Source organism: Lissotriton helveticus, chromosome 7 (assembly GCF_964261635.1).
Source record: "Lissotriton helveticus chromosome 7, aLisHel1.1, whole genome shotgun sequence".
Lineage (NCBI taxonomy): Eukaryota > Metazoa > Chordata > Amphibia > Caudata > Salamandridae > Lissotriton > Lissotriton helveticus.
The window spans coordinates 157268447-157290733 of record NC_136068.1 but is presented as its reverse complement, the minus strand read 5'-3'; the positions used below and the strand labels follow the sequence as shown (position 1 = coordinate 157290733).

Sequence of the window (22287 nt, the reverse complement as noted above, 5' to 3'; positions counted from 1 at the left end):
GGGCGGCCATTTCCGCTGGACACTGTGAGATTGATGGCAGACCAGCAGGAGAACACCCCAGGGTTTGTAAACTGATGCAAGGCATACGGTTGTCTAAACCTCCTGAGCCTAGATATTTGGGCCTGTGGGATGTCAACCAGGTTCTGAGACTCCTGTAGGGTTGGCAGGATAATCAATATCTGTCCTGCAAGGAACTGTCAGTTAAGTTAGCCAATCTCCTATGTCTCATCTCATGTAAAAGAGTGTCAGATGTCAGAGCTCTGAACATCACAGCAAGGGTTTTTACACCGGAAGGAGTTACATTTACCATTGCACGTAGTACGTAAACCAATACCAGGTCAGTATTGTATCCTTCCTTTCTGGATCATCCTAAGGTATGTGTGGTGAGGTGCATTAAGGCATACGAGGAAATGACCTCAGAGCTCCGGCCCTTCGGAGAGGGATGTATGACGTTACATCGCGAACTTTTACAACGCACACCGTTACAACGCAATTTTTACAACGCAGATACATTTACAACGAATACTTTTACAACGCATGCCATTACATAGCAGATGCTATTACAACGCATGCCATTACAACGTAAGTATATGTAAGTATATTATTTTTTTTAAATGTAATTTATTAAAATTTATTTAATTTAATAAATTAAATTATTTTTTAATAATTAATTTGTAAATATATATACTTTAAAAAATAGTTTATTTAAAAAAAAACAATTATTATTAAAGAACTAATATTAAAAAATAATAAAAATATTAAAATTAATTATTTTAATTATTTAAAATTATTTATTTAAAAAATGAACCCTAAAAATACCCGTTACCCTGAACCCTTAAAATACCCATGTACCCCAAAACCCAAACCTAACCCTGAAACCTAAAAATACCCCTGTACCCCAAAACCCAAACCTAGCCCTGAAACCTAAAAATACCCCTGTACCCCAAAACCCAAACCCAACCCTGAAACCTAAAAATACCCCTGTACCCCAAAACCCAAACCTAGCCCTGAAACCTAAAAATACCCCTGTACCCCAAAACCCAAACCTAACCCTGAAACCTAAAAATACCCCTGTACCCCAAAACCCAAACCTAGCCCTGAAACCTAAAAATACCCCTGTACCCCAAAACCCAAATCTAGCCCTGATACCTAAAAATACCCCTGTACCCCAAAACCCAAACCTAACCCTGAAACCTAAAAATACCCCTGTACCCCAAAACCCAAACCTAGCCCTGAAACCTAAAAATACCCCTGTACCCCAAAACCCAAACCTAACCCTGAAACCTAAAAATACCCCTGTACCCCAAAACCCAAACCTAACCCTGAAACCTAAAAATACCCCTGTACCCCAAAACCCAAACCTTACCCTGAAACCTAAAAATACCCCTGTACCCCAAAACCCATACCTAGCCCTGAAACCTAAAAATACTCCTGTACCCCATAACCCAAAACTAAATATATACTATTAATTAAATTAATTTATTTAATTTACATTTAAAAAAAATGATTTTAAAAAATAACATACTTACCAATACTTACGTTGTAATGGCATGCGTTGTAATAGCATCTGCTATGTAATGTCATGCGTTGTAAAGGCATGCGTTGTAACGGATCCTGCGTTGTAATGGTGTGCGTTGTAACGGTGTGCGTTGTAATAGTTGCGTTGTAAGTGTTGTTTCCCTCGGAGAGAGGCAGTTGCTTATTGCCATGCAGAAACCTTTCAAAGCGATTTCTTCCCCTTCCATCGCAAGGTGGGTACGATGTGTTATGTCTGAGGCAGGTTGGACGTGAGTAGGTTTGGTGCACATTCCACGAGGGGGGCCATGGCTCCTAAAGCTATCCAGGTAGGTGGTAGATTGGAAGACATTATGAATGCAGTCGATTGGTCGTCTGAATCCACCTTTAAGAGGATTTACTTTAAACCTCTCGGAGGCGGCGTCTCTGGTCGTAAGTGAGCTTTGAACATACATACTCCTCACCTCCGTCCTGCCATAGAATGAAAAATGTCCTAGCTTTCAAGAAGGAAAGTTTCAATTCTATTAAAGACCAGGAGGCGGGGATTATCCCTCCCTGAGATTAATTTCATTATCTTCCCACCCTGGAGGATTTTCGTTATTGGTAAGTAAATTCTTACATGTATTGTTGTTGATCAAAGTACTTACATGTATTGTCGTTGATCCACTGCCTATGTCATTGAATTTGGTGCATTTGCCAAGTTATTTTCTGCATTGGTTCTGTGTCTCATGAATATTGTGAATGTCTCGGTATATACAGTAACTGGATAACGAGATTATTTCTATATGACAGGGAATGAACAAAAGTTTGAATGAGGCAGTAATCCCAGCTTAACATTCTCCAGTGAAGAAGAGGAAGCGTAGGAGATGTCATTGGATTATATATTGTGGACTGTCACAGGATTGGACTGTTGTTACCATGGAGAGTACTCCCCTATGGTTCATGGGATGTGTAGTCTATTGTGTTTATTGTGTTTTATTGTGTTTTATACAATGTTCTTTTAACCTGCTATGCATAATAAAGTGAAGAAAGATATGCATAATCCTCGCCTCCTAGTCCTTAATAGAATTGAAACTTTCCTTCTCGTAAGCTAGGAAATTGTTCATTCACGCTTTCTTGTTTAGCCATATGAAAATGAAATCTGACATTCTCAGTAAATGATGTACTTCTGTAGTGAGGGCTGGGCCTGGTTGTGCACATTGCTATGTTAGCATAGGCTTATTAGAAGTTTAAACGCCATTTTACCTTTTGCTGCTTTTACACAGAAAACTGTATATAGCTGTTGTTGTAAGTTAGGCTGCAAGATTTACTTCACATGAGAAAGGCTTGTTTTCGGCATCCCTAGACTTACATCGCGACCCTAGTCTGCACAGTGAGTGCTAAAGCCTTCAAGGTTATCATAGCAAGGTAGCTGTTGTTCGGGCTGATCGGCTCACGTTTTAGACATAACATACATGCAGCTGCGATCCAACGGAGATTCTGGCGCCTTTAATATTGCACTGTAGGCATGTTTTCAGGCACTTGGAAGAATCCTGTTTTTCCAGAGAGACAGAGAGCTTTTGCAGATCCCGATGTGATTCACATCTGCTGATCTTGGAGATATGGGGTCCCCCACACAAGCCTAAGAGACCTTCTATATTTTATAAAACATAGTTCCTATCTAGGGAGGGTGATATACTAGACGCTATAGGACCTGTTTTCACCATCATTGTAATATGATTTCTCTTTTTGTGTTTTATGGAAATGTAACAATGCTGATCATATTATTTATAATCATATGTTTGCTTATGTTAGCAAAGATTCTGCATCTTAGAGCACATCGTTAAAATAAATATTTTAACCTTTCCCGTGTCTCCTTTTTACTTCTGTTGTGGACTGGTATGAGAGTTTAACGAAAGAGTGTTCTTGCTTCCCACCATTCCTGAGTATAACCTAAGTCGCATGTTCTGGGTTGTCTAATCATTGGTTCCTTTGCTATAGGACGAAGAGCTAATGTGACACTGATGCTAGCTAGTTAGGGTTTCTAGGTACTGAGGTGAGTTTTTTGGTACACCACAATTCACTGAGGTCCTGGGTCTCTGTGCACAGTTCAGTGTAGGAGCAGAATCCCTGCAACACTTCCAACAGGAGCAGCCTGTCAGTTGATTCCCTTGTGTTCTCCTGCAGCCTCCCAGAGTGTTCTAAAGAACAACTAGAGCACTAACAGTGTTTCTTATGACAAAAAGAACACCTGAAGCCATGTTGATTGAAGCCAACTGGTAAAGCTTAAAGCATTTAATTTAGAAAGGCACAAATGAGGGGGCTTAGTTTGTCATAGACAATATGTGTAGTGCTGTAGAAAGAAAAATTAGGACACATGTTATTGAGTTCTCAAATATCTTCCTCTTCTAATTCAATAAAACATTCTGACATGAAGACTGAAACATGCGCTTTCAACATCAGCAGCAGACTGCCAGTTAACTCCCTGGTGGCGATCAGCAGCTTAACTACATTGTTCTAATGAGCAACTAGTGTGCTAACAATCTGAATTTATGCCAAAATTGTGGCATGACTGAGCGCCATCTTAATGGAATTGAAGTAGAAAACTGCAAACATTTTCTACTGAGAATACTGCAATGAATGGGGAAATTAGGGAGCTTCATAACAAATAACTCTCCCAAGATGGGCACCAGAAAACAAAGATCACAAAGTCTGCAGCTCTGGCCGCAACACCACATCCTCTCCTTTAAATGTAACATATAATCAAGTGATCAACTGCATACAAAAAACATAAAGATAGTAACATATTTCAAAGTGATTCTTCACTATTTGAGAACTCAGAAAATATGTCCTCATTTTAGTTGTTTAGAAGTGCCAATTCAAAAAAGAAAATTTACACAAGATTAAATCTTCCCTTGAAAATTAACTTTTATATTTATACTTTAATATGTGTAGAAAATGTACTGCTTTTGGCTGTTCACCAACTTAGGTTTAAATGTACTTAAAGTGTTGACTTACATGCCTTTAGAGGGTGGAGCCAAATTTATAGGTGTACATTTTTCACACTGTAGGCAGAGGTCTCTGAATGGTAAAATGTAGGGACATTTTTTTAAGTTTATCAAGGTTTAAAAAAAAGATTTTTTTATATTTTACCTATCAATGTAAATGAATTTGATGTGTTTATTTTAAATTTGGCCAAGCTTTGAATAATTTGAGACGTGCTGACTGGGGGCATCCATGCCCTGGAGTGGCAACAGAAATTGGAGAGTGCAGCTATATGTCAAATGACAGGTAGTTACCTAAATGTACAGTAGAGAATGCTGAAATTTGTTGCTATTTGCAATGAATATTTAACCGTACAATTTTTCAGAGTTCTATCATGTATTATTGAAAATACATCAGCTTCTTGTCTTTTTTTATATCCAAATATCATTTAGTGTTGTATGTGATTTCTTATTTCCACACCAGTAGTCTGTCGACATAATTCCAATGTACGAAATAAAATAGCCCCAATGCATTTCAGACCTCTCATGTTTCTATATCAATTGTAACGCCATCACGTGACCTAACCAAGTATTCAACACTGCAATTCAAAAACAATATAATTCATAATTACTCCACTGTTATAGAAGCACACTGAGAAACAGCATTATTAAAGCATTCGCAATTACAGAAATCATGTTAATGGACACCATTGGATGGTCCAAGTTCTATATCAAAGCCACAATGATTGAGTTGCATGCTGGCTATTTTGTACAGTGGAATTATGTCGACAGACTACAGTCGTGAAAAAAGAAATCACATGTAACAATAAGTTATATTCTGATTTTTTTTTAAACTGACAAAATGTTGATGTATTTTCGATAATAAATGAGAGTTTTGGAGAATTCTGAAAAACGGTGCTCTCAAATATTAATTGCAACTAGCGTCAAATTTCAGCTTTCTCTGCTGTACATTTGGGTACGTATTTGTCATCTAACAAACAGCTGCATTTTCCCATTTTTAAATGTAGAACATGGAACTGCTACAGCTCTATAAACTTAATTTTCAATAATACATTTCATTGATTTAAATATATTAGATTAAAATGTTTTTAGATTTTTTTATTCTCAATTAAAGAAAAATCTGTGTATGTATTTATTTTTTACATTTAAAACATTTCTACAAGTTATGTATAGAATTACTTTACAGTAATTAAATATTTTTGATATAAGTTACATTTAGGTTTGAATAAAGGGTATTACAATATTTTATAAGAAAATATGTATTCATTTTTTGTTTATATTTTATTTTTTTACTTTAAATTACATTTTTATATACTTTTTTAAAAAGTCGAAAAAAACTAATTTATTTTAACACTATTTCCAATGGGGCATTACTTTAAGTCCCTGTCTGCATTATTTTTTAAGGGGGGTGCAGTAGTTTGGTGGTTGACCATGTATGGTGCTGGAGTTACACCAGGTCTGAGTTGGAGTACATTTATGACTGTTTTAGGTCCTTTTTGGCTGTAGTAACCTTAGAAGTATGGGTTGTGAACAGAAATGGACTTATTTTGTTGGGGTGGGTGTGTAGCCCTCCCTAAACCCCACCTTAGCCCTTCCTAAACCCTTAAATCACTCCCACTTTTAGTATGTATTCCCCATTTTCCAGCCACTCCCCCTGTCCCTCCAACATTTACTACTAAAATGTATATGTATCTGTGCAGAGATCTCCACAGACGGGACGGATATTTCTGCACAAAAAAGATAGGAGAGGCAAATTTGCATAAGTAGGTTAGAGAATGTAAAATATACTATTGTGATACTACTAAATGTAGTACAAAATGCAGTTGGGCCCCTGGAAGTTTACACTGACTCCAAACTTGCACAGAATACGAAAACAGAAGCAAGCATGTGGAAAAAGGTGCAAGACCGAACCAACTCACCTCTGAACAATTCAAACAGTGCCAACTAGGTCTTTCAAAAAGATTTGATAGGACTTTTGTATGTATTTTTGGAATTCCCTCCTCATGTTACCGCCTCAAGGGACTGAAGACTTGAGAAGTTCAGAGAGACGAATAACCCTCCAGATGACAACTTCGCCCAGCAGACACTCTAATCTAAACCCTTCCTCCTCTAGATCTGTATATAATAGGAAATTAAGAAAACTTAAATCTGTATACAATGAGTCACTACATAATCCTGCATGCCCATGAAAGACAGGATAGACTAAGCTTAATGGTACATCTACATTGTCTAAGAAGTTAAAAGAACAATGTTGATTCCCCTTGTTCCTCTTTAACCCCACAAATATTTAACCTTTTCTGCAAATTATACTGAGCCTCCAACAAGGGTGGAGACATGTACGCCTGCCTCAGCCCACATGTATCTGACATTCACCCATCCATGTGACAGCCAAACTGGTGAAAGAAGTGTGTCAGGCAGGCCTAACAGTCTGTGTATGTGTTTCTTATCAAAAGCACACCTCTACCATCTTTGCAAAAAATATAAAAGAATATAGATAGAAAATTATATTTTACCCTCCTGCACATCGGTCTTTTTGCATGTGTACTGGGCCTCCACAGCACTAGTCAACATAAGAGTTGTCTTCAGACATCTTTCACCTGCCCATAAGACCCTACTCAAAGTAATGATTGAGCTTTAATTCTGTCACAAAAGATACTTTTAAGTATTCATTTTTTGCCCTTAGATGGTCTGCTCATATATTGAAAATTATTAGCAATAGCATTCATCAATACCTGAAAGGCTGTTTTCTTTTGAGGCAGTTCCTCTTCTCTCTGTTCCTCATGATCCTCCTCTTCTTCTTCTTCCTCGCTTTCTGTGTCAAAGAGGTTGTAGCTTCCACTCCGAATCACTTAAAAAATATTTGGAACCAGGGTCAGTAAAAGAGAAATGGCAGGGCTACTCTCACTTGAAAAAGGCTAGTCTGCTATCTTTAGTGATACAGGTCAATAAAATTGCTCCTTTATAGTTTTGGGACTTTAAAACATAAACAAAGAAAAATAAAACAACAAAGCTAAGTCACAGTTTTTTAAGTTACTTATGGAGGAAATAACGAGCAGTAATCACTTACCTGCCATAGCAATGTTGCCTTTATAAATGATGTTACTTATATTAATTTTGAATTTCGTTGATCCCTGTCTTTTCCTGACTAATCACGCCGTAATAATTTCATGATTCTAATCAATCAAAGAAGTCAATTCTCGTCCCATTGTTAGGGCCAAACCCTTAGGTTTACATTAGTTAAAGTTGAGAAAAAAAATAACTTACTTGATGTATGATTCACCCATGGTTTCCACCATTTCTTCTTCCCTTCATTTTCTTTCTTATTCCCTTCACCTAAGGTAGAAAACAAAGCACTCTTTCACTATCAAGAGTATTTTCTGATACATATATTCGGTTATCAAGATACACAGATTAATTTGCTGCTGTTCTAACTCACTTCTAGGACTTTGCTAGATACCCTCCAATGTCAATTGTTAGAGTAGTGCCAAATGGCAAAGGGAAGTAAAGCTTTCTCTGTGAATTAGCATTAGTCTGAAAATGAAAGTTATTCCACAACCCTGGCTTTGAACAGGGAAGTGAAGTTTCCAAATTGGGAGCTGGAAAGACAAAGTGGTGCACTATGTAGATATATAATAAGTTTTTTAAACTCTCTGGTCGCAACTTGAACATACATAAGATCTTAGAGGAGAATTATATTAGGTTACTGTGATTATTGTTTCAGATGGGGAATTGATTGATTTGACAAGTATTAGGAAATTGGTTGTTTAAATTGCGGAAGGCTACTTCTAGACGTCTTTGATCTTAAAACAGCATCTGTAGCATTTGTGGGAGGCATTAAAGGCTACAAATATTGACAGTGGGTTAATCAATGCAATTTACTGTCTAGATTCAGACAAGACGGTTATGGTTCTTTATGGAATCCACAGAGGGGTGACAGAACCCTTTATAGTGGTTACGAGAATGACAAGGATACCTATTAGTCCCTCCCTTATTTAATACCTCTGTAAATAATCTGTACTTGACCCATAAAAGTGTTAAATCAATTGTCCCTTTAATAGTGGCACTTCAGACCCTGGAGCCGAATATCCTAAAGTGTAAAATCTTAATTGTGGGGGCAAAATACACATCAAATAAACTTTTTACCCTTTTTGGTGATAAGATGCACAAAGTTAGGGAATTTGACTATCCGAGCCTGAGATTCAACCATAAAGGCATATGGGGTGCTTAGGTGCAAAAAGCACTCACATTATGTAAAAACGTCTCATTGTTTTTAGTGCTTTTAGACTATAAGATGGGAAATGGTCCACTCTCCGTTCCTTTGAAAGTACATAGAGTAAAGATTGAGGCAGGAACGCAATATGGAGCAGATTGGGCTGTGCTAACTAGAATATGTTGCTATTTTCCAAAAATAGTTTTCTAAGTAGTATCTGCAATATCCAAACATCAACACCAATGCTAGTACTACGCTCAGAACTGCATGTTAAAACATATTTTGAATATTGGAACCTTAGACCCTTATTGTTTTAGCTAAACCTTAGCTGAATCCAAGCAGTCTTTTATAGCCAGACTTTTGGAAATCTGCTTAAACATGATCATGACTGAAATATTCCATGGATTGTCCTATTATTTAAAACTAATACATACATGGTTCAGTGAGCTGTGGATGAACCCAACTTAGACTAACTATGATAACATAGCAATTTTCAAACAAGAATTGTTTGTCTATTCTACCAGTGGGTGGGTTTTCATCGAAATGGACAACTGCTAATTCAGGTTATTGTATGTGTAGAATGGGCCTGTTTGAAGATAAAATGCACTTTTTTTTACCTAAGGCTAGAAAATCCTGGCTTAAACCAGTTTTAAAATCAATAAATATAAGATTGAGGAAAGAAGCTTTAAGTTTGTTTAAAATCTGATATTCCTTACATCTATTTTTGCACAGTGAATTTTATCTTTTGGGTCTGGTAAAATATGCAATGTTGATAAAACTGTTATAAAAGCACTCTTCAGACCCATGGATCAACACTTGCCACGTGTATCTTGAGGATGCACATGCACTTGTCTGTCCATGAAATATGTAATGAAATTTGGACAAGGAGAGATATGAAGGAATATATTTTGATTGTAACATTTTATCGTTGTACTGTATGCTTTACGGAGTCTTTTGAAACTCCAAAATAAGCATTATGAAGATGATGATTTGGCAAGTAGAAGAGTTAACTCAATTCAATGCCCAAAGCATTATCACAGATGGAAAACTAATTGCCAGAACATTAATCTCAATTCTTTTTGCCGTAGTATTCATGCTGGTCCAGCTACACCAATTTCTTTTACATGTTTTCATTATATTATGGGAACTTTTATTGTTCTTTGTTTAAGTTTAACCTGTTACACTGAATTTGGACACTTAAAATCTGGAACAACTCAGACTAAGGATTGACTTCTGGTAGTTTATTTTTTTGCAGAAAAATGTACACAACAAATATGAAGCTTCAGGTAACTGAAATCTTAAACAGGCATTCTAATGGAAAAACTGATACAAAACATCTGTTTATAAGAACAAACATTTTACAGATAAAGCCACAGACAATAATATAGCAGCCAACAGGTTTCCTTTTTGCAGTAAAACATATAATTCTGCATAAACAAATCACTGAAATAGACAGGGCAGTTCATAGTGAACAAATGAATGAAAAGTGACAACAAAGTACCAAAAATTGGGCAGACATTTTTTGGACCTGGCAACGCAGATATAAAAGTCTAATTTAAGAGGCTATTCAAGCTAAAATACATCATTGTGACAATGAAGATCTCTTTAACATTGCACCACTCATATTTTGCCACTTGGAAGAAGGGGATGCTTCAATTCTATGTTGCTCAGTGATTTATAATTAGGATAGTACCTTAAAGCAGCCAGGTATCTTCTATGAAAGGGCATCTTATGAGAGTCTATTCTACAAAACAGCCTACTCACTTGCATTCTAAAGTGTGATTACAAGAGGCATCACATTGTATTCTTTGTACCAATTATTGTTAAAGGTGCATATGCATGGTGTTACTGTCAACTAAGCATTTATTTCACCTTTGCTTTCCAATTCTAGATCTTTCTTCACTTTGTCAGGACTTCTGGACTCTTCAGACACTTCATCAGTGCACGCCCCCTGCTGCTTTAAGCTGTCAGATTGCTTCTGCTTTGACTTTATAAGCGCCATTCTGCAAGGTAAAATTAAAACATAAAAAGACGTACTTACAGTTATTCTATACTTATTAAAGGTGCTGTGACCTAGGTCATAGCATTCTGGTTTACAGGAAAAAATATTTCAGCAGGACCAGAGACAAGGCAAAAGTGTTCCCCCATAAAATCTACATCTAAGAAGTGGCAAAGATAAATATGAAACAGGATTGTCCAACATTGGGCGCTGCCGGCAGCGGTCATGCAGAATTTTCAGGTGATCTTTACGAGATTAATTTACATACCAGGAACTTAAATGCCACACATGTACTTAGTCTATGGTTATTCTGAAAATATGGCATGGCTGTAGCCCTTGTGGATAAATGGCCGACAAACCTGGTTCAACTTGGAATACCACAACAGCTCTCCAGTAACAACAAAGCATGCTCCATCTCTAACTCGTACACAGTCCCTTGTGCTTTAAGGAGAAAAAGATACATGTATGCTGTAAGGCTTGCAAAGCTTAGATGATTTAGGAAGCCAGCACCAAACTTTAAAAATGTTTGGGTGCTAATGAAGAGGATGAGCAAATCAAAGGACATTACAGACCAACAGATATCAACTATGCAGATTCATCTTAAGTATCTGCAAGAGGTTGAGATACTATTTTGAAAGAGAATGAGCCAGAAGAATTAACACTCAGGTTGCATCAAGAGTGATCGTTTGCTACAGAGAGTTTGGATGTGCCACGTAGTGGTTGATGGGATGGGGATTATTGATTGTTCTGGTTGCTCCCTCATGATTGTGTTACTGTTGACTGTAGTGATATCTCCAAATATGGACTTTTGTTACTTCTTAGTGGTGTATGGTTTAATGAGCATGGTTAATAAAAAGATTTTTTTTTTTAAAGAGTGATGCCCCTCTAACACAGAAGTGGATGACCTCACACCAACTGTTCTTGTGATAAAACTTTTATTTGGAATCAAAATCCGACCTTAGAGTAAACATTTCAAGGTGAAACATCTTACTGTGTAAGATATCATTAGGCTGAACTATGAAATTTTACTTGATGGATATCAGTGCCAAAGTAATAACGTTAATGCCAGGAGGCAGCATGCCCATCTTCTGAGCCAGAGAAGGGCAGCTAATTCCATGGAGAGCTGTTGGACTGCATTAAGGAGGTGGTGTAGACGCATAACACAGTTCTAGAAAAACTTTGCTTTAGAAGTAACATGCTGAGCTAAATGAGATAGCCGAGTCACAGGTGCAACACCGGCAGATGTGAATTCTTAACACAGGAAGCCAGGCCAGGACACAATCACTTATTATTCAGTTCCTAAATCAAGATAGTAGTGCATGCTTTCAGCAGTCCAGCAGAACTAGTGCAGCACCAGTGCAAGAGTTTCAATCCGACTCCAGTGGATCCAGGAACAGTATCAAGTCTACTTTACTTTTTCATTAAGTGTGCTCTGTCTTCTTCTCTGGCCTCACAGTCAAGAAACTTACCAATCTATCGAGGGGCGATCTTTAAAATATCTTTAACAATTGCATGGGTTATTTCTCTTCTATTATTGGTTATTACTATATATGGTTATTAATATAAATTGTTTATCATTATTTCTGCTGTTTGCACTGTTAGTTTACACAAACAGATGTTCTGCATTGGGATTTATCCCACTTTTGTGAGTTCTTATTGATAACCATTAGTTGTTTTTTTTAAACATGCTTTTATTTGAAAATAACACACAATATGGGAAGGCAGCGCATATGATCCTAGTGGAGGTATCCATAAATGACAACATACCATCACTTCCAACACATTCAGTGTGAAGAAGCATCTCAATCCCACCCAGGTCATCACGTGAAAACAAATAAAACAGGACAATATCCACCCCAAATTTAAAGACAGTGGTGTAGTATGAGATGTTGCCCAACATCATGATCAATTTGTATCGAGCAATCGAAACAGTAAACAACTGAGAGATAATAAACAGAAAACCCCATACAAAGCTGAGCAGCAGCAACAGTCATCTACAACAGTACTTCTCCCACATAAGAGTCTCCTCCAGCACCGTCAAGGGGGGAGGAATAGGGATACGAGAAGGTGGCAAGGAGAGCGGAGGGGAGGGGGAGAAGATGGAGAACAAGAAGGAGGAGGGGCAATCCCCATAACCCCCATCAAGTTGGCATCACTAGCCAGATACCCACATACAAACTTGCATACTCCCCCACGCCGCATGTCATTACAACTCCTCATACCGCCATCTCCACAATTGGTGTCCCCGGCCCCAGACCTAGGGAGGTAGTGGGGAAACCATCCATTGGCAGCTTCACATTCGCCCATAGATCCAAATTCTGTTCAGCATTCTCATCAGTGCACACTCCCCCCCCGTGATTACCTCTCCTCTGCCACCCACGCCACCATTAATACAGGTCATTCACCCACCACTGAACAGTCAAGGAACTGGGCGACACCCAATGGATAGTGGCACATCGCTTAACAAGCACCAGGTCCAGAAGTGTGAACCTGTGTCTCATCTTGGCTTCCCTTTTAGGTGTCAGGAGCACACCCAAAAGGCAGTGAGCGACCGAAGCCGCCACCTGCATGTGTGTGAGAGCCCTCACCCCAACAGAGCTCGCAGGACCCCCGCCCCTTACAGTATCCTTGCAATTTACAACACTCCCATTCATGTGGCAAAAGGACGCAGGCTCTGACCCACATCTAGGGCAGGTAGCAGACGGTGACCTGTTTAATTCTATGTAACCTGCGTGGGGTTAAGTAAGTGTGGAGTAAATAATAAAATTGGCTGAGCTTGAGCTGCATGTTGCTAGCCACATCCCGGACATGAGCAGAGGCTCTCCTCTGGATGTTCTCAGAAAGTGTTTCAGGTAAGTCGTCAGTCCATCTGTCACGCACTCCTGTCATATCAGTCTGACGATCTCCCTTAAGCGACTTGTAGATAAGAGAAAATTTTGCCTCGATCGGAACCAGGATCCAACACAAGTTGTAATGTCTGGGACATCTCAGGCGCCCGCAAGAAAACCCGTCCAGATCTCATGAACATCCGGGACACCTTCGCATAGTGGAAGATATGACCCTGTTGCAGCTGGTACAGTTCCCATGCCTACCTCATTGCAAGGAAAAGTACCATTCAGATACAGGTCACCAGCTATGGTACAGCTGCCCCCGAACCAATGCGACGGATTGTACAGATCTGAAAGCCATTAGCCATTGGAGGGGCAGCAATCGGGCTTAAGGGGCCTGACGCAACAACTGGGTGACCGCTTGCTCCCCGGCCACAGTCATTTGAGGCAGTGTTGGAGGTCCGCACCAGAACCCCACCAGAAGGGACTTCGCTGTATTCGGATCATCTGTGCACCACTATGCTGCATATTGTAGAAGACCTGCAAAATAATAGAGCTACAGATCTGATAATCTCACGACCCCCAGCTCGGTGTCTTATTTTAGGATGTCCAACTTTACTCTGGTCCTTTTACCAGCCCACACAAGTGACACCAAGAGACTATTTTATTTTGCGAACGTGGAGTTTGAAACTCAATGCAATGCGGTCTGCCAGGCATACAGACAGTGGGGTGATAAGACCATTTTGCAAAGGGCTACTCTGCCCATCACCGAGAGGCAGGCATGATCCAGAAGCAAATTGACGCTTTGAGGCTCTCCCTATATTGAGACCGTAACCGGCCTCCGATGTGTTTGTCACCTGTATCCCTAAATATCGGAAGTGGTTCCCGAGTCACAGGAAAACAGGGTGGATCCGCTCTCACAAGCGCAGCTGTGGGGAACAGTACTATAATCCACAGGCCAGTCGCCACCCCAATTTTTTTATGATGTGCAATAACACACCAACCAACAGCTCCAAGTGAGAGACAAAGAAGAGTGCATCATCTGCATAGAGCAAGAGAACATGGGTATTGCCCCCCACCTCAATACCCCACATACTCACATTGCGGCTATGCAGAACTACCAATGGCTTCAAAGTAAAGCGAAGAGTAGTGGTGACAAGGGGCAACCCCGTCTTGTTTACCTCTCAATATGTATGCACTCCGACACCACACTTCCAGTGCGAACCCACACGACTAATCCGGCATAGAGCAATCGCACCCAGGACAGAAAAGTCTGGCCGAGACCCATTCTCGGCAGAACTTCCCAGAGGTACTTTCTATTAAGCGTATCAAATGCTTTCTCAATATCTAAAGCTACTAGTGCAGCCTCCAGGTCTCCATCAGCTCAGAGTGCAACACATGGGATAATCTCCGTAAGTTCATCTGGGTTCCCTTGCCTGGCATGAAACTGCACTGATCACTGTGCACTAGGTGGGTCATCACCCCTTGCAGCATGGTTGCAAAAGCTTTCGCAAGAATTGTAATGTCACCTCCATTATAGAACATGGCCTATAAGAGACAGGGTCTGCAGGGTCCTTGCTCAGCTTGGGGAGTATAACAATCTGGGCCTTTTATATGGATTGCAGCAGCATCCCGCTGGCTCTCATGTCCCAAAGATTCTGCAACAAGAGGAGGACCAGTAGCTTAGATATATTCAGCAGGGAACCCATCCGGGCCCGGTGCCTTGCAGCGAGACATCTCCTGTACCGCCTCATGCAGCTCCTCTACATGGAGCTCCCCATGCCATCCCTCTATCTGTTCTGCCATAAGTTGGGGAAGCACCAAAACATCCAAAACTATCGGCCAGTCGGTCCCTCTGTACCTCCTTATATAGAGTTGCCAGGTGATCCTACAGGAGGAGGAGGAAATTGATACCTGTCTCTGACCTAACAATCATACCGTCATGGCACTTAAGCGAGAGGATTACCGGGAGTACCCATTTAAGTAACCATGCCACCCACCTTGCAGCAGCGGATGACAGTCCCGCCAAACCAGGCGGTGTTGCCTCTCCCAGGTCTCCCCCACTGCCCTATGGACAGTCAGTAGTGCCTCCTGTCTCTCCCGGAGGTCATGCATGCCGCACTGGAGGTCCACCAACTCTCTCCCTTCTACGGTTACCTGCACCTTCAAACGGCACCTGGTGCCACTAATTCGGGACAGACACTCTCCATGGGTCACCACCATTGGTGGCTCCCACTCCACACCTTTGCACGACATTGTCGACCAGTTGGTTTAGAAATACCCCGCAGTCACCGTCCTAAGTTCCTCAAGGAGCTGAGGGTCTAGAAGTGTCTTGGGGTGCAAACGCCACAGTGGTACTTGGGGTCTAGCCCCATCTACTCCCCACTTCATGAGCATGGGTGTGTGCTTGGTGAGGAACCTACCCAGTATCTGGACATCCAGCACCTCAGTGGCAATGTCCTCTGACACTAGAAATCTGTCAAGGCGACTATATGCTGCATGGGCTGGGGCATAGCATGTAAATTCCTTGACCTCTGTACAGTGCAGACACTCCATCACACCTCTCAGTGGGGTCACCATATTTGATTTAGGGGGGTGTCTATCCCAGCGCCATCCAGCACGCAATTCAAGTCTCCAGCCCACTACTACTCCGTGTCAAGATAGAATGCTCCATCATATGTTTTGGGCGCATTTACATTCAGCAGGCAAACCTCTCCCATCCAACAGGCCGTATAGTAAAAGGTACCCCCCTTCAACCTCAGCTTTAATATTCCAAACCTGGAAGTCGACCTGAGGTGCAACCCTTATCAACACCCCTCTAGCATAGTTAGAATACGTAGCAGAGTTTAGTTGCCTCTGAACCTTCTGTACCTCACTGTCCACTAGACGTGTCTCCTGCAGTAAAGCAATATGCATGCCCTGCTGGGGCAAGATATGTTTGTATCCTATACCGCTTAACATCAGAGTTGAGCCCATGGACATTCCACATCACTAGCTTAAATATGGATGCCACAGCACTACATAGTATTTTATTGCCCCACCTGCCCCCACCCTGCCCCCTCCCAGCACCTTCACAGTATTGTTATCCACCTCACCACCCCAAAGCACAGCAAGTATAACAAAAATAAATCACCCAATCCCTCCCACTGGGTAAATACAAAGGAACAACATGTCTCTTCCCAGTCATCACAAGGCTTCTAAGCCACCCTCTCCAAAAACCCTTTACTCCACAATAAACACCTAGGGCCAGATGTAGGTAGCCAAATATCGGTCGGTAACGGACGATTTCGGCCGTTACCGACCGGTATTTGGCTTTTGACATGTAGGTGGGTCGGAATTTACAGAATCGGTATATTTACCGATTCGGTAAATTTACCACTTCGGTGCGAATCGGTAAATATGCCGATTCTGTAAATCCATATGTAGGTGGAACAGTTTTCAGTGCCACAGGCCCTTAGGAATTCTTATTTTACCACCCAATCCTATTGGGTGGTAAAATACCGAATTCCAGTGTACATGCACATCTGTGCATGTACACCTATGCCATGTGACAAACAGACATGCCCTTAGGGCATGTATGTGTGCCACATGGCACACAAGCCTGCAATTGGGGTGCTACAGGGTGTCAAAGTGACACCCCGTTCCCCCTGCCAAGATTTGGTATTTACCGATTCTGTAAATACCGAATCGGTATTTCCCATTGATTCCCATGGGCTTCAAGGCCCATAGGAATCAATGGGAAATACCGACTCGGTATTTACAGAATCGGTAAATACCGAATCCTACAGAATCGGTAATTCTGAAATCGGAATTACCTACATCTGCCTCCTTCCTATTTACCTACTCTTAAATACCAATTCGGTATTTAAGAGTAGGTAAATCGGAATTACCTACATCTGGCGCCTAGAGCCTACAAAACTCTCCTCAACTTACAGACAATCCTCAGTCTCCATATTATGCACCCAGACCACAACCATAGCAACTGCCTCTAAACACAGCACAACCCCAAACTCACACTCACAGCATACCAGGCACAATCCCACACTGCCATTCCAGACAGCCACAAGCCCTATGGGCCACCACACAAACAGCACCACACTACCAAACACTATGCTATGGACAGTCAAACACTAAATTAAAAAGTCGCAGGACGGTAGGAACTTGAAAAGCAATATCCTGGCAGACAATTTCCCAGACTTGTTACATTATAGTTAGTGCAAGTCTATTTTGTTGCTTCACATATGTGCTATTATTTGGTGTCCCTGAAAATGTGAAGACAAATGAGTTTTAGTCAAGAATCGGTCCCATCAACATAGGTAAAACAATTCTAAAATAGTTGAGAAGAGCAGTCTTATGTTAACTTACTGTTTTTTCATTGCAAGAGAAGATTTCTTCTCTTCTTCCAGCCTGATAGCAACCATTTTTTTCAACTTCTCTTCAAACAGCTCAGCTCCCCTGAAAGATTTAGAATAGTATAATAGTATGAATTGAAATCATGAGTTAATGAAAACTTTCATGATACATTAACTTTTGTTTGCACCTTTGGGGATGTAGATATTACAATGGGGCTGCACTCATCACTATTGCTAAGTAGCCATAACATGTGTTGACGTACTCCAGAAGATGAGGTGCATGACATTGTATCTTTTGTTGATTGTTAAAACACCCAGAAGACTGGGAATGATCAGATGTGGTTGTAAACTTGAGAGAACCCATTTCATATGCTTACATGCCTCACTCCTCCAACTGTTTTGTTCTCATCGCACTATGAGGAAACATCTTAAATGAGTGTTGTACTATCATATTCATTCATACCCATGCCAAGTATACAGAGGGCCTATGAATTCCTGGCATGCCCGTCACTCACTTGATTTTGTTTGCCAATAAGTTGGATGTAGAATGCTGAAAGCAGAGTCCTGAAAGCCAATGTGTACTGATCATTTGAATGTCATAGGATGCATTCCTTATTTACATATTTATTTAAGCGTTTTTAAAGCCAAGTATGCCATTTCTTTCAGGCCCTTCAAATCACATAGAGGGGACAAGTGAGAAGATGAAGAAAGACAGTCAGATGGTTTAGCATAAAAAACGTGTTGAACAAGGGCTGTGACTATAGGTCATTCTAGATGTTCTTAACTATCCATTTCGTGTGGTGCTAGAGAAACCTTGATATGCCTCTCTAGGAACATGCCTGATTATGTCTAGTAAGCCGGTGTTAGGTGTGTCTACCAAGGCAAGAGAGGGTTGAAGTTCAGAGCTGGTCCAGCCCTTTGTATGGGGGCAGTAGGCGATTAGGTCACATGAATTCTGCCTGTGCCTGGAGAGATAGGGTTTTATTGCTCTGCAAAATTTGTGAAAGTTTGCTTCGAGCCGAAGTGAATGGGAAGAAATTCCACATGGTAGAGACATGGACATGACCTGAGACCAAATCATTTGTTTATGGATGAACGGATACATATGACATGGAAGGAGATCTGTATGATGCAGTGTGCCAGGTGCCAATTAGTGGGTCAAAAAAGGCTTGTAGAAGTAAAATTGGTTGGGTAAGAAGAAAATAAGAAACTTACCTGTAACTGCAGTTATCCAGTATTGGTATCTTTCATAGATTCCCTTGCTTGAATCATTCACCGTCGTTGAAGTGGGAGTCCCACAGTACTATAATAAAGCAGTAAGTAAAACTAGCGTAGGATATATTGGCAATGTGTCATGAATGTAATAACCTATCAATGCCCTTTTTAAAAAAGGACCAAAGTTTGTCTATGCCCAATAAGGTTGTATGTATCACCCTTTAGAACCTTCCTAAAAGAGAGGCAGACTTCCTCAGATTTCCAAGCACAAGTGGGAAAAAATATCCCTAGAGAGAAGGGGAGCCTCCCATTTGAGAAGGGTGGGTCGCATGTGAATCTATGAAAAATACCAATACTGGATAGCTGCAGTTACGAATCAGAATAGCAAGCAGTATTGTAGGTAACTGAAATACCCTTAGAGGATACTGGGTAAAAACAATACAGTTTCTCAAGGTTAAAATGAACTTACGACATATATCATGAATACATATATACATATCTCCAAACAGATATGATGAGAACATAAGCATTTAAGTGTATAACGTTTAGATAACGAACGTAAATAGAACAATGAAATAGCAATAAACCATAGCAAGGAACATGTGACTTGAATATAAATAAACTCCCCTATTTGAAGAGGCTCAATTTGTTGGAATAAATGGCGCAAAACTGTCTGGCCTACAGCTGCGATGCTTCACTGTGCCAATTTCAGGCAGTATTTCTGCATGAATGTGTGGGTGCTCTTCCACGTTGCAGCACAGAGTTGTTTCTCCAGTGGAATGCCTGAAAACAGAGCATTTGAAGTGGACACTGCTCTTGTCGAATGAGCTTTAGGCCTTCTCATTAAGGGTTTGCCCGCTTTGGAATGGCACAACTGAATTGTCGCTGAAATCCATCTTGCAATTGTTGGTTTTGTCACTGCTGTACATTGATGACCTTGGCCATAAGCTACCAGTAACTGGTCAGTCTTTTGAATGAACTTAGTTCTGCGAAGGGAAAATTTGGGCCAAAGCTTTTAGTGCGAAGTATGAAGAGCCTGCTCAGCCAGTGTGGCTGGGTTGGGGAAAAAGATCCACAGGATGACAGGCTCATTGAGGTAAAATTGAGAAGGAACTTTTGGGATGAACTTCGGGCTTGTTCTGAGAAGTACAAATTCATCTGTAAAACAAAGAAAGGGCTCTTGAACGGTAAAGGCTTTTATCTCACTAACCCTTCTGGTGGATGTGAGAGCGGGGAGAAGAGGAACTTTCCACGTGAGAAACTTTAATTATGCCTTATGAATGGGTTTGAAAGGCTGCTTCATTAGTTGTGCAAGGACTACATTGCGATGCCATTCTGGAGGAGGAGCTCGCATCGGTGGGAAAACTCAGAAGAATCCTTTCATGAATTGCTATATGAGTTTTGTATAACAGAGAGATAGATCCTGTTGCGAGCGTATGTACCTTGAATTTGGAGCAAGGTGAACTCTGACTGTTGAATAGACCAGGCCTGACTTGGCCACAAAATAAAGATAAGGTAAGATCTGTTTCGGGAAAATGTGGAACAGGTATATGTTGTTTTGTTGACACCATTGACAGAATCTTTTCCGCTTTTGTAAGGTTTACAGACATAGAGAAAGTTCTGAAACTCATAGAATTCAGGAACAATGCATGCAACTTGAGAGACACTGGTTCAATTTCAGGAGAGATAACGTTGGTGGAAGGCAAATGGGCTTGGTTTCCAAAGGAGGAGAAGCTACGAAAAACAGTGCTGCCTGGGCCACTTGGGAGTGATCAATTAGAGAAGGCACCGTTCCATCTTCAACTTGGTAAGGACCTTGGAATCAGTGGGAAGGAGGGAAAAGCATACGCATAAATCTTGGACCAGCACATTAAAAGAGCATTTCCACATGACCCTGGGTGAGGATATTGACTGGAGTAGAACTAGCATTTGGAATTGCTGTCCATCGCGAAGAGGTCCAGCACTGGCTTCCCCCACAATGAGAATATTTTGCTTAACTGGTGCTGTCCAATTCCCACTCGTGGCAGCTGCCCTTGGTCTGCTGGGAGTGCCCGCTAGTGTGTTGTGGACTGCAGAAACATGCTTTGCTTTTAAGGATATGGTGTGGTTGTGATCCAACCCCACAGCTCTTGGGCTTTTTGAGAGTTCCTCCCTGTTTGTTGATGAAATAGAGGCTGGTCGTATTGTCGGTAGAGACCAGCACAGAGGATTTTGCGATCCTTGAGAGGAAAGCTTGCTTTTAGGGAGAGAAAAATGGCCTTGAGCGCCAGACTGTTGATGTGGAGAAACATTTGTCTTGTTGTCCACCATCCTTGGATTTGAAGGTCCTGTAAATGGCCTCTCCAGGCTCCATAGAAGCATCAATGGTGATGATGAAATCCGGTACTAGTGGCAGGAATGTGAGGCCTTGAGAGAGATGTGGCTTGTGAGACCACCATGCCAGAGTGGGTACCATACATAGGGTAATGGAACTCAAGTCCTCGAAGGACTCTTATGACTGTATCGATCAGAGTTGCAGCGCCTCTTTTTACAGCCTCATCTTGAGGTGGGCCTACGGTACCAAGTTTATAGCAGAAGAGATCATGCCTAGGAGAGACTTGAACAGTCTCACAGAAACGTACTTTTTTCTTACTATTTTTTAGCGCCAACTGCACTAGCCTCCCTTGTGTCCTGGGAGAGGAAGGCTTTGTTTTGAATCGTGTCCAGCTCAGCTCTGAGAAAAGCTATAGTCTGCCTGGGACTGGTGGAGGACTTTTGCCAATTCACTAAGAGGCCCAGCTTGAGAAAAAGCAAGAGACAGGCTTTTGTGGCTCCCGCAGCTTTTTCTGGGGTTGAAGCTTGTAGAAGCCAGTCATCTAGGTAAGAGAATACCTGATGGCCATGCTTCTTGAGTTCTGCTGCTATGTGGGCCATGCACTTTGTAAATATATGAGGGGAGGACTTGAGGCCGAAGGGAAGGACATTGAATTGGTAATGGGTACCAGCTACTGTGAAACTGAGATATTTGCCGTGTTTGGGATGGATGAGGATATGCAAGTAAGTGTCTTCCAGGTCTACGGATGCCAGGAAATCTCTGCTGTTTAGACGATGAAGAATGTCGGAGAGTCTGATCACCCGGAAAGATTGCTTGTGAAGGGATTTGTTGAGTTTACTGAGAAGTAGGATAGGTCTCCACTTTCCTGAT

At 41.0% G+C, this 22287-nt stretch overlaps 1 protein-coding gene across 1 annotated transcript in view; it reads right to left on the bottom strand.

The window, feature by feature from the left end:
* LOC144768973 (piezo-type mechanosensitive ion channel component 2-like) overlaps positions 1–22287 on the bottom strand; it is a 700333-nt gene that overhangs the window by 231887 nt on the left and 446159 nt on the right. The window contains exons 30-33 of the mRNA XM_078652965.1: positions 17902–17991; positions 10582–10712; positions 7764–7832; positions 7232–7347 (exon numbers count right to left, since the gene is read on the bottom strand). Coding sequence (XP_078509091.1) covers positions 7232–7347; positions 7764–7832; positions 10582–10712; positions 17902–17991 — 406 coding nt within the window. The remainder of the gene's footprint in view (positions 1–7231; positions 7348–7763; positions 7833–10581; positions 10713–17901; positions 17992–22287) is intronic.